Raw genomic sequence first — 12,617 nt, forward strand, 5'->3', positions numbered from 1 at the left:
TGTGTGTGTGTGTGTGTGTGTGTGTGTGTGTGTGTGTGTGTGTATGTGTGCAGAAGCTACTGTAGAATGGTTTTTTTAAAACTCATCTCTTGTATCTGAAATAAGTTTAAGATTTGCCCTTCTAATGCCCCTCCCTCATGACTACTTGAATCACAGTAAGCAGAAGTCTTTGTCTTCATGGACTTCATAGGGGGCAGGTCCAGCACAGCCTGGACAGAATCTCCATTCATAGCCAGAGCCTACACATATGGTCAGTCCTATGCCTGGGTTCAAAAAAAAAACAAGTGAACAAGTGCCAGAAAGGTGGAAACATGGATACACAACCATTTATATGAAAAACATCTGGGTTTCCAAGTCATTATGAGTCAACAGTGTGACAAGTCAGACAAAACAGCTAATGTGAATTTAGGCTTCATTAAGAGAAGCATAGGGTTACAAAAGGAGGTATGGGTTAGAGCTTCTATACTATGCCCTGGTCAAGCCAGGATGGGATTTTTGCATTCTGTTGGGGGATAAAAGGGGGCAGGGGCCTCATTTGAGGAATAACATTAAGAAACTGAAGAATGTTCATAGCAGAGTAACCAAGATACAGAAGGGAATGTGAAACAAGGAAGGAAAGAAACAAGCATTTATTAAGCACCTCCTATGGAGCAGGTAGCCTTAGGCACATTATAAATACTATCTCATTTAATCTTCAAAACAACTCTGTGAATTAGGTGCTATTGTTATCTCCACTTTACAGTTAGGGAAACTGAGGCAGACAGAGCTTAAGTGACTTGCTCAGGGTCACATAGCTAATAAGTAGAGCTAAATTTGAATTCAGGTCTCTTTCTGATTCCAAGCCTAGTGTTCTATCAATGGCAACCTCTTCCACAGTGCTGTGTGTGGGTCAGATGAAGAAGTTGGGGGAGTGAGAGGAAGGCAGGAATATGCTAGCAGAATTTCAGTATTTGAAGCTTAGGCATGAGAGCGTTTTACTTTTTTGGTTTTGATTTTATTGTTCTAATGGGGGGGCAGATGGAGGAAGAGATAATAAATGTAAAAATAAATATAATCTCTCTCTACATATATATACAAATTTATGTATATATGTATATCTCAAAGGAGCTTATAAGTAATAGAGAGGCCTGATTAGGTACAGGTTGGACTTGACCACAAATATCGAATTCAAGTCAAAATTAATCCCTTAGGGTCACATGTTGATTTAGAAAACTAAATTAACACTAACTATGTTGTACTGCATTTTTATTTATTGTATTAAACATTCCCATCTGAATCTGGTTGGGCCACCCTGGGAAGTGTTTTGGCCCCAAGGTTGGTCCCTCTGCACTAGATGAGGCGTCTTTGTCTGAGATGCTGTGATTCTGTGGGAGCCACAGGAAAACAACAGGAGAAGATCCTTGTCTCTGCCCTGTGGATAAGTGGGTGGAAGAAATTCATTCTTCATATGTAAGCATTCATGTGGCAGTTTTTCTTAACCATTCCCTCTATGCCCCGTTTCCAGGGCTGCTCAGCCTCTTCACCCTAGACACACTGACCCTTCCTTTCCAGAAGGAAACAAGAGAGAACGGTGAGACCGAGGAACAGGTCTCAGGTGAAGGGGATGGACTGAAAAGACTGAAGAAGCCCATTTGGTTTGTCAGAAGGAAGTGGACTCTGCTCTGAGAAAACTAACCTGGCACAAGCCATAGGAGTGAGAAAGGGAAGGCTCCCTTACCTAGAATGTCCAGCAGGAAAGAAAATGTCTTAGAATCAGACTGTGTGAGACTACTGACTCTGGGGTCCCTCTCCAATCTTCCCTGCCCATAGTTCCTTTTGTGGCTCCAGTAAAGAACTGGAAACTGAGAGGATGTCCATGAAATTAGGAATATCCCAACAAGTTATGGCACACTCATGTGATAGAATATTATTATACTCTAAGAAACGATGAAGGGGATGGTTTCAGAGAAACCTGGGAAGACTTGTATGAACTGATTTGGAGTGAAGTGATCAGAACCAGGAAAACAGTTTATACAATGACAATTATAAAAACAAACAACTTTGAAAGACTTTAAAACCCTGATTAATGCAATAATCCACCATAATTCCAGAGGACTCATGTAGCAGACTACCTACCTCCTAACAAGGAAGGTGATGGACACAGGGTATTGATTGTGACACATGTTTTTTTGGACTAGGCTAATATGGGAATTTGTTTTGCTTGACTATGCATATTTCTTATAAAAGTCTTACTTTTCTTTTTTTTTTTCAAATTGGCAGGGGGAGGGGAGTGATGGAGGGAAATAAGGTGGATTTTTTTTAACTGAAAAAATTAAGTAAAAAGTTTTTTTCCCCTGCCATTTGCTCTTCCTTCTTTTTTGGCCCTAATGCCTAGGGGACATTCTAGAAATTAAACTTGGGAAACTCACGTAAACGTTTGTAGTTTAAAATCCTGCTTTTCCAAGGCCTCACACAGCAGCTTCATTCCTTCATCACCAAATAAATTGAAACTCAGGTCCAAGGTTTTTAGGTTCTCACTGCCACAGATGACAGAAAGGAGATCCTGAAGACAAGTAGCAGTCAGATTACAGCCAGACAGCCTAAAGGAGAAGGACAATCAAAGGAGAAATGACAATTTCATTTCTATAGGAGCTATTCATTTCCTGACTTTTTGTGGGAAGTGGATCAAACCCATAGCCCCTTCAGAACCACACCCTCGGAACACACACACGCACACACACACACACACACACACACACACACGTCAAATGCAGGAATTTGTTTTATTTGATCCTGTATATTTGTTATAAGGGCTTTATTTTTCTTTTCCCCAAAAGGGGAGGTGGAGAAGATGGATAAGTGGGGAATAAGGATAAGATTGTGAATGGAAAAAGAAAAAAAGTCTCTAAGGCATCTTTTTTTTTTTTAATAGAGAGAAAAGAACAAAAGGAAGGCCAGAAAGAAGCATAAACAGGATAGTTTTGAAAGCTACATATTGATCATTATTTATAAATAAAATCAAGCTCTACATATTAGAGATCCACAATTTCATGCATAATTCTCTTTTTTCTGTTCTACTATATAGAATAAAAATCCATTCCACTTGGTGTTTAAGTTCAGAATTTAAAAAAAAGAATTCATCAGGCTAGAATGGAAATGATACTTTCTAGAAGAGTTAATGACCCAAACAAGGGATAAAGAGGATCATAAAAGCTTAAATGGCAAGTTTTGACTAAATAAAATTAAAGTTTTTGCATAAACAAAACCAATGCAGATAAAATTAGAAAACAAACCAGTAAATGGTGGGAAAGCATCTTCAGATCAAGTTTCACTGATAAAGGTCACAAGTCCAAGTTATATAACAAACTAATTTAAACTTAAAAGGCTAAGAGCCATTCTTCAATAGATAAATGATCAAAGGATATGAACAATAGGCAATTTTAAAAAATATTTTATTTTGTCCCAATTACATATAAAAATAAATTTTAAACTTTTTTAAATTTTGAAATCAAAATTCTATCCTTCCCTCTCTTCCCTCCAACCTCCCTAACCCTGTAACCAATCTGATATAGGTTACATGTGTGCAATCATGTAAAACATTTCTATATTAGTCATTTATTGTAAGAAGACTCAAAAGAAAGCAAGAAAAAAAGAAAGGGAGGAGGTGAAAAATAATATGCTTCAGTCTGTATTCAGACATCATTTCTTTCTCTGGAGGCAGCATTTTTCATCATGAGTCCTGTAGGATTGTCTTGGATCATTGTATTGCTGAGAAAAGTCAAATCATTTACACTTCTTCATCATATAATATTGCTGTTACTATACACAATGTTCCCATGGATCTGCTCACTTCACTTTGGATCAGTTTGTATATGTTTTTCCAGGTTTTTCTGAAATCATCCTGCTTGTCATTTCTTATAGCACAATAGTATTCCATCACAATAATATACCATAACCTATTCAACCACATCCCAGACATCCCTTCATTTCCAATTTTTCACTACCACAAAAAGAGCTGCTATAGATATTTATGTATAAATAGGTGTGCTCTCTCTCTCTCTCTCTCTCTGGGATTCAGACCTAGAAATATTATTGTTTGATGAAAGGGTATTCACAGTTTTATAGCCCTTAGGGCATATGAATAGGCAATTTCTAAGGCAAGAAATGCAAGCCAGGGGCAGCTAGGTGGCACAGTGGATAGAGCACCGACTCTCAAGTCAGGAGGACCTGAGTTCAAATCCAGCCTCAAACCAAACACTTGATACTTACTAGCTGTTTGACCCTGGGCAAGTCACTTAACCCCAATTGCCTAAAAAAAAAATTGAAAGCCATCAATATTCATAAGAAAAAAAGTCCATAAATCAATAATAATTAGAGAAATGTAAATTAAAGCAAACTGAAGTTCTATTTCACACCCTTTAGACAGGCAAAGATGACAAAAGAGAAGGATGAGGAGTGTTGGAGAGGCTATGGCAAAACAGGCCCAGTAATACATTGTTAGTGGAGCTGTGGATTGGTCTGGATATTCTGGGAAGTCATTTAGTTTCCTGGAATGTCTAGAACTACTAAATTGTGTATACCCTTCAACCTAGCTATACCACTACTAGGCCTATATATCAAAGAAATGAAAGAAAGAGGAAAAGGAGTTATATGTATAATGATACTTATAGCAACTCTTTCTGTTGTAGCCAAAAATTGGAAACTAAGTGGTGTTCTATTGGGGAATGGTTGTGGCATATGAATGTAATGGAATATTGTACCATAAGATATAATGAAATAGACCGTTTCAGAGGAAACTGAGCAAACTTCAGTGAACTTATGGGGAGGGAAATGAGCAGAACAAGATCAATCTATACAATAATAACATAGAGAAAAATAAGTGAAAAACTTTAGAACTCTGATCCACACAACGATAAATGAGTCCAAAATAATAATGATAAAATGGACCACACATCTTCTGACAGAGATGATGAACTTGAAATGCAGAAAGACATATTTTTAAACATTAGCAATATGGAAATTTCTTTTGCCAGACTATATAGCTATATATTAAGGATTTTTTTTCTCAATGGAGGAGAAGTTAGTGGGAGAGACAAATTTAAAAAAATCTGTTACTTGAAAATTAAAAATAATTTAGAAAAAAAGATGTGATTACTGAGGCTTTGTTGGTGATATGTGAAAGACTGTAAAACAAGAGCGGTCTTACAAGGTTGGAGAAGGGCAAATGTCTGCATTTTCAGAAAAGCAAAGAGAACAAGGTCTGCAAAAATCTCAACTGGAACAGAATCATCACCAGGTGCTTTGCCACAGGAAAGTAACCAAATGGCATTCAAACCTCTTCTTCAGTAGAATATTTGTCTAGAGAGGGATTGACTTCAACCTGAGGTAACAGTCAATGTTTTCAGCACTGATTGATGATGGTCTGTTGAGAACGCTATGGAAGTGTTTCAGCCCATCTCTCTAGGATCATGTCTTTATCACTAATCAATGTGGCACCATTAGCACTGAGTAATAGGTCTTAGGCCCATAAATAGCCTTCAGGGCAACACAAAATTGCTTTGGATTGTTATTATCAGTGTAAAACTGAATTTCATTTACCTTCTTACTGAGCCAAAAATCCTGCATCTCTCCCAGCTTTGCTTGTACCTTACTTTTCATGGAGTTAATGCTGCCTTCTAAGAGATGGGTGAACACTGTGGAGTTCTCATTTTTCATTTAGCAGCTTCTGAATTTCTCTATTATTTTCATCAAACCAGGCTTGATGTTTACCAGTGTTCTGACCCAGATGAGTAAATGGAGTGCTGTACACCAAATCTCTGAAAGCTATCCACTCCTTTTCTGCTCAGCTGTTACCAATCAAGTGTTGTCTCAACTTTGCCTCCAAGTTAGCAACAAATTGTCGCCACTCAGAGAAGCACTCTAATCTGCTGACATTATGTCTTCCAGTTGTTAATCTGCCTTGGGGCTGCTGCTTTTGTTGAATGCAATATTTAGCTGTGAGAGGATAAGTCTATGCTCAGTCCAGCACTCTGTGCCACACATTGCCTTTGTCAGTCTCACATCCTATCTGTCTCTTTTCCTAATAATGACATAGTCTATTAAATGCCAATGTTTGCTGCTAGGGTATATCCACAAAGTTTTATTGTCTTTAGGTAAATGGAACACAATGTTGGTGATGAGAAGGTCATGAGATGCACAAGTCTTCTGCACTAAGTGACCATTGCTGTTGATATTTCCAACTCCATTCCTCCCAAGGATAACCTTGCCATATCTGATAGTCTGTGTCTACTCCAACATTAAAGTCACCCTGAATTATAAGCTTGTCTTCTTTTGGCAACGAGGGTCTCCAGGTTTTTATAAAATTTGTTTTTGATCTCATCATGGTGGAAGCATAGGCACTGATGATGGTGATATGGTGCTTTCCTACATGTGGCAATCACATTGTGATGAGCCTATATTTCACTCCTTTTGGGAGGTATACAAGCTTGTTTACTAGATTAGATTTGATTGTGAAAGCAACACCAGCTTCCTGGTGCTCCCCATCACTGTAGCCATTCTGGAAAAAAACACGTACCCAGCACCCACTTTGGTAAGCTGGCCTTAGTTTGCTCAGAGCTACTACTTGTATACCTGCTGAATTCTCTCACAACAAGAGTTGTTCATCTTTCACGGCTACTGGATTTTGCATTGTCCATAAGTGCGCACACATTCCACATGCTGATGCTAAATGGAATCATCTTTGCAGAAATTTTTGTACATTTTGTGTGTGTGTGTGTGTGTGTTTCTACTGCAGGTTACGGTCCCCTGCTGCCACGAAAATAGGCAAGGGTTTTGTAAGAAGACAATTTATAGGACACCTTTTCTAGCACCTTCCTTATACCAGGAAGTGAACAGTGTGATACTTAAAAAGCTGTTCAGACACCTGGGGTGCTACCAAAACCCACAGCTGCTTCCAATGAAAAGACAACCCTATGGCCTGAGCCACCTGTGTACAGGGTTGTGACTACAGCTCCCAGTGCATCTACACTGCTGCTTCATCACTTGCCTGTCACCACAGAACTTTGAGATAGGTAAAAATGGTAAAATGGGGTGATGTCTCTGGATTCGTGCATAAATTGGATTTCAGTGAGGCAGAGTTGTGTGGAGTCATCATCTTCCCTCTCTCTCTTCCACCATTGTAACAATCCAGTGACAGGACAGAGTCAAGATAACTGGTGATGGCTCAAGACACAGTAAATGACCTTGGTGTCCCTGATGTCTAACCAAGCTCTAATAGCTCCACAGAGTCTGCTTCACCCACCTTCATGCCCATTGGAACAAATTGTTCTCATCTACCCATTCCACCAGGAGAAGTCTTCATATACTTGGGGTAGATACCCCCTAATTCGCCAAAGGGTTTGAGACCCCTTAGTTATCCTCAACCTGATTTAGTTGTCTGCTGAAACAGTTTACCAGGGTATGGCCACTGAGCATGCTACTGCTTCTTAGAATCACATGTAAGATTTAAGTGAATTCTGTCTCATTTTCTTATTGATCCTACTTATAAGTGACTGAATTTGCTCTGTAACTGCTTAAGTCATGGTTCCTTGTCTCTGAACTTAGTTCAGAGTTCAGTTGACCTGTTATGGGCTAAACTTAAAAATCCATCTATTCTTGCCTCAAGAAATTCTGCTAAACTCTCTGAATACTGCTTAGCTTCCTCCTATTAGAATGTATTGCTATAATACAGTAAACAGAGTTATTAAGTACCTACTATGTACCAAGGAGAGCATTAGATACTGGGGATAAAAAGATATATGTAAAACAATCCCTGCCTTCAAGAAGTTTGCATCTTATCGGGGGGAGGGGGTTAATGTATAAATAGGCAGGTAGAGACAAAATAGATACAAGTGAATTTTTGTGAGGAGGGCACTAATAGCTGAGCAAATCAAGAAGGGCTTCATGGGGAGGGTGGTGCTGCAAATGAGTCTTAAAGAAACACTAGATCTCTATGAGGCAGGCATAATAAGGAAGACCATTCCAGGCATAGTGGGCAGCCAGTGCAAAGGCACAGAGACAGGAGAAGGAGTGCAGTATGAGCAACAGTAAGGCCACTCTGGCTGGACCACAGAATGTGTGAAGAAAGTAAGGTATAGTAAGGTTAGAGAGGTAGGTTGAAGACAGGTTGTAAAGGGTTTAAATGCCAAACGGAGGATTTCATATTTGTTCCTGGAGATAATAGAGAGCAACTATAGGTTACTGAATAAGGTAATGGATGACACCCCCTGACCATTCCGACTGGTGCTTAAGGATGTGGAAAAGGTGGATTAGAGAAGGGAAAGACTGGAGGTATGGAAGCCAGTTAGTAGGCTACAGCAATAGTGAAGGGGAAAGATGAGAGGGTCTGAACTAGAAGTGGAGTTGTATGCAAAGAGATAAGGAACAGATGAAGGAGATTTTGTCAGAAGAAGAAATTACATAATTTGGCAACTGATTGTATATGGGGTGAGAAAGGTGATCAAGGATAATGATGAAGTTGCAAACCTGAGTGACTAGAAGGATGGTATCCTCAACAAAAATAGGGAAGTTTGGGGAGAGATGTAGTTGTTTTGGAAAAGATTCAATTCATTTTTCTGTGATTAATTCACTTGCTACCTTTCTCTGGTTAATGCTAAAAACACATCCACTTTATGATCACCATCCTTTGTCATCTTCTTTTCAGTGGAATTCTTTAAAAATGGTCAGTCTCTTCCAGAGAACAGCATTTTTAGACCTCAAATTATACTATAACCCAAGAATCATCAAAAATATTTAGTACTAGTTAAAAAAATAGAAAAGTACACCAACAGACCAGATTAAATAAGAAAGAATCAGAAACAACTCAACTCAATAATTGCTCGTCAATAGACATAAGCATATAAATTACTCATAGAAGTACTCCCTACATGAGAAGAAATTGCTGGAAAAACTGGAAAGCATTTTGGCAGAAATTAGTTTTAGACCAACATTTACAGCATATACCATAAGGAGTTCAAAGTGTACATCTGGCCTGAAGGTCATAATGTTAAAAAGAAGAACAAGAACAAGAACAAGAGGAGGAGGAGGAGAGAATAAGATCAGGAAACTTAGGCAACTATGAATATGGGAGAATTCTTAGATAAAGACAACAACAAAAGACAAAATAGCTCATAACCATTAAATGAAATTGAAAGGTTTTTTGCATGAACAGAATTAATGGTATGAAAAGAAAGGGAGACATTGGGAAAATGTTTTGTTTTGTTTTGGTTATTCTGGCAGCAAATCTCTGATATGGGGCCAATATCCAAGATACACAGGGAACAGACAGAATTATGTGATTTAAGTCATTGCTCAATGAATAAATGGTCAAAAGAAATAAACAAACAGCTCTCAAAAGAGAAATTGTAAACCTCTAATAACCACATGAAAGACTGCTACAAATTACTGCTAATAAGAGAAATGCAGGGTAAAACAACTCTGAGGCAAATTAGCCAAAATGACAAAAGACAGGAAAAGTCAATTTTGGAGAAAGGATTCATCCTGTAAAATTTGGATTCAGTCAAAAGGTTAAGTGGGAGGCAGAAGAGTGTGAGACTTTGAACCCTGAACCTGGATTAGGCAGTTTCCACTCTCCCTTCCCTGAGTTGTGTTGCTCTCTCTTCCTAATGCATTCCTGCCCCTGATACCAAGCAGAACATCTACAAAAGTGACATGTGAGAACTCACCTCAATTTCTCTAACTTGCAGTTTGGGTTTCCCAAGGCTTTACACAGAAGTTTTATTCCTCTTCCCTCCAAGGCATTTCCACTCAGATCCAGGTTTTTCAGGCCCTTGTTGCTACTGAGAGCAGAAAAGAGATTCTGGGAACATGTAGAGGTAAGATGACAAGACGTCAAACTGTAGGAGAAAACATAATCAGAGGGAGAGTGGTCAATTCAATTTTCCATGATTAATTCACCTCCGGTCTTTCTCTGGGCAATGCTAAAAACACATCCACTTTATGATCACCATCCTTTGTTGTCTCCTTTTCAGTGGAATGAATGTAACTTCTTTAAAAATGGTCAGTTCCTTCCAGAGAACAGTGTTTTTAGACCTTAAATTATACTATAAGACAAGAATCATCAAAAATGTTCAATGCTAGTTAAAAAACTAGGAAAGTATACCAATAGGTTTAGACCAAAATTTATAATATATAGCATAATTAGCTCAAAATATACATGCACCCTGAATATCCATAAGGAAGAAGAAGAACCTTAGCTAAAAATATGGGTGAATTCTTAGATAGTGTCAATAACAAAAGACAAAATAGCTCATATCCATTTTATGAAATTGAAAAGTTTTTGCCTGAACAGAATTAAGGTATGATAATGAGGGGAAACATTGGGAAAATGTTTTGTTCTGGTTTTTTGGAAGCAAATCTCTGATACTGGACTCATATCAAGCTATATATAGGGACCTGACAATTATATGACTCGAGTCACTGTTCAATGAATAAGTGGTCAAAGGAGATGAACAAATAGCTCTCAAAGAAGAAATTGCAAACCTCTAAAAACCATATGAAAGACTTCTACAAATTTCTACTAATAAGAGAAATGTAGAAGAAAACTGAGGCAAATTGGCAAAAATGACAAAAGATAGGAAAAGTCAATGTCGGAGAACTGTAGAAAAATAGGCTCACTAATCCTGTATTGAGGGAACTGGTATGACTGTTAAGGAAAGCCAATTTGGAATTATGCTTACAAATGACTAAAATAGCTATATCCTTTGGCCCAGAGAGTCATTGCTATTTAACTATAACACAGACATCAAAGACAGAACTGAAGGTCATTGAATCATTTTTTTAAATGCAGAGAAGGGAAGAAAGGGAAACATATATAAGCAAGACAATTTGAGAGTAACATGTTGACTTTATTATAGACTTTTAAGGAAAAAAGCAGGAGTTTTAGAAAAGTGCATTTTATTTATCATTCACAATTTATTTTATTGTTCATTTTTACCTTTATATCACATACATTTCCCAACATATTCTTATAATTCCCCTTCTTCCTCTCACAGAATCATGTCATATTTTTTAATTTTCTATTTTTATTTCTAACTTTAATAAAAACCAAAAAAGTAGAGAATACCTCCATGTACAAAACAGATAAAAGATTATATATAAAATTTCAAATCTTTATAGTGTACAACTTACTAATGCCCTCCACTGATTAAATTTCTGGATTACAATTTGTCAAACACATGATATAGAAGGGAGCTCCTAATATATAAAGGAAAAATAAACAATCAGGTCAATTGTGATTAGGTATTTTTATGATAGGTAGAGACAAAATAGATACAAGTGAATTTTTGTGAGAAGGGCACTAATAGCTGAGAAGGTCAGGAAGGGCTTCATGGTAAGGGTAGTGCTGAAAATGGGTCTTGAAGGACACTAGGAACTCTATGAGGCAGGGATAAAAAGGGAGACCATTCCAGGGATCATGGCCAGCCAATGCAAAGGCGCAGAGACAGGAGTATGTGAGCAAGAGAAAGGCCACTCGGGTTGGACCACAAAATGTGTGAAGAAAGTAAGGTGTTGGGAGGTTGGAGAGGTAGGTTGAGGACAGGCTGCAAAAGGTTTTAATGCCAAACAGAGGATTTGATATTTGTTCCTGAAAGCAATAGGGAGCAACTAGAGGTTACTGATTAAGCGAATGGCATGGTCAAACTGGTGTTTAAGGAAATCACTTGGGCAACTGTGGGGTGGATGAATTAAAGAGGGGAAAGACTGGAGGGATAGAAAGCAGTTAGTAGGCTATTGCAATAGTGAAGGGGAAAGGTGGTGAGGGTCTGAACTAGAAGGGGAGTTGTATGCACAGAAATAAAAAACAGATAAAGGAGACTTTTTGGGAGAAGAAATTACAAAATTTAGCAACTGATTATATGTATGGGATGAGAAACTGAGGAATCAAGGATAATGGTGACGTTGCAAACCTGAGTGACTAGAAGAACGGTATCCTCAACAGAAACAGGGAAGTTAGGAAGACGTGTGGGCTTTGTTGAAACGATAAACAGTTCTGTTCAGACGTGTTGAGTCTGACATGCTTACAGGATATCCAGAGACTAAGACTGCTAATATAAGTGTGGGAGTCATGCACACAGATGTGATAATTGGCCACTAGAGAGAAAGGCAGCGTTCCCTAAACAAACCAATCTTTCCCAGTCATGTTTCTCCTTAGTGCATAGTGAGAGGGAGAAAGGTATAAGACTTCGAATCCTCAACCTGGATTAGGCAGACAGTTTCCACTCTCCATTTCCTGGGTTGTGTTGCTCTCTCTTCCTGATGCCCTCCCGTCCCTGACGCCAAGCAGAACATCTACAAAGGGGACATATGAGAACTCACCTCAGTTTCTCTAACTTGCAGTTTCGGTTTCCAAAGGCCTTACACAGAACTTTTATTTCATTCTTCTTCAAGGAATTTCCAGTCAAATCTAGATTTTTCAGGCTCTCATTGCTACCGACAGCTGAGAAGAGATTCTGGGAACATCTAGGGGTAAGACAACACCATGCCAAACTATAGGAGAAAACATAATCAGAGGGAAAGTGGTCAATTAAATTTTCCGTGATTAATTCACTTCTTATCTTTCTCTGGGCAATGCTAAAAAC

At 38.3% G+C, this 12,617-nt stretch overlaps 1 protein-coding gene across 2 annotated transcripts in view; it reads right to left on the bottom strand.

Annotated features, from left to right (window-relative positions):
- LOC114046062 (NACHT, LRR and PYD domains-containing protein 12-like) overlaps positions 1 to 12,617 on the bottom strand; it is a 46,650-nt gene that overhangs the window by 1,184 nt on the left and 32,849 nt on the right. Inside the window, exons 7-9 of one of the 2 annotated variants that reach the window (XM_027866288.1) lie at positions 12,355 to 12,525; positions 9,702 to 9,872; positions 2,409 to 2,579 (exon numbers count right to left, since the gene is read on the bottom strand). In XM_027866288.1, coding sequence (XP_027722089.1) covers positions 2,409 to 2,579; positions 9,702 to 9,872; positions 12,355 to 12,525 — 513 coding nt within the window. Of the gene's footprint in view, positions 1 to 2,408; positions 2,580 to 9,701; positions 9,873 to 12,354; positions 12,526 to 12,617 lie in introns of those variants that run through there. The other variant, XM_027866290.1, reaches the window with a different exon arrangement.

Source organism: Vombatus ursinus, unplaced genomic scaffold, assembly GCF_900497805.2.
Source record: "Vombatus ursinus unplaced genomic scaffold, bare-nosed wombat genome assembly UNPS02014780.1, whole genome shotgun sequence".
Taxonomy (NCBI): domain Eukaryota; kingdom Metazoa; phylum Chordata; class Mammalia; order Diprotodontia; family Vombatidae; genus Vombatus; species Vombatus ursinus.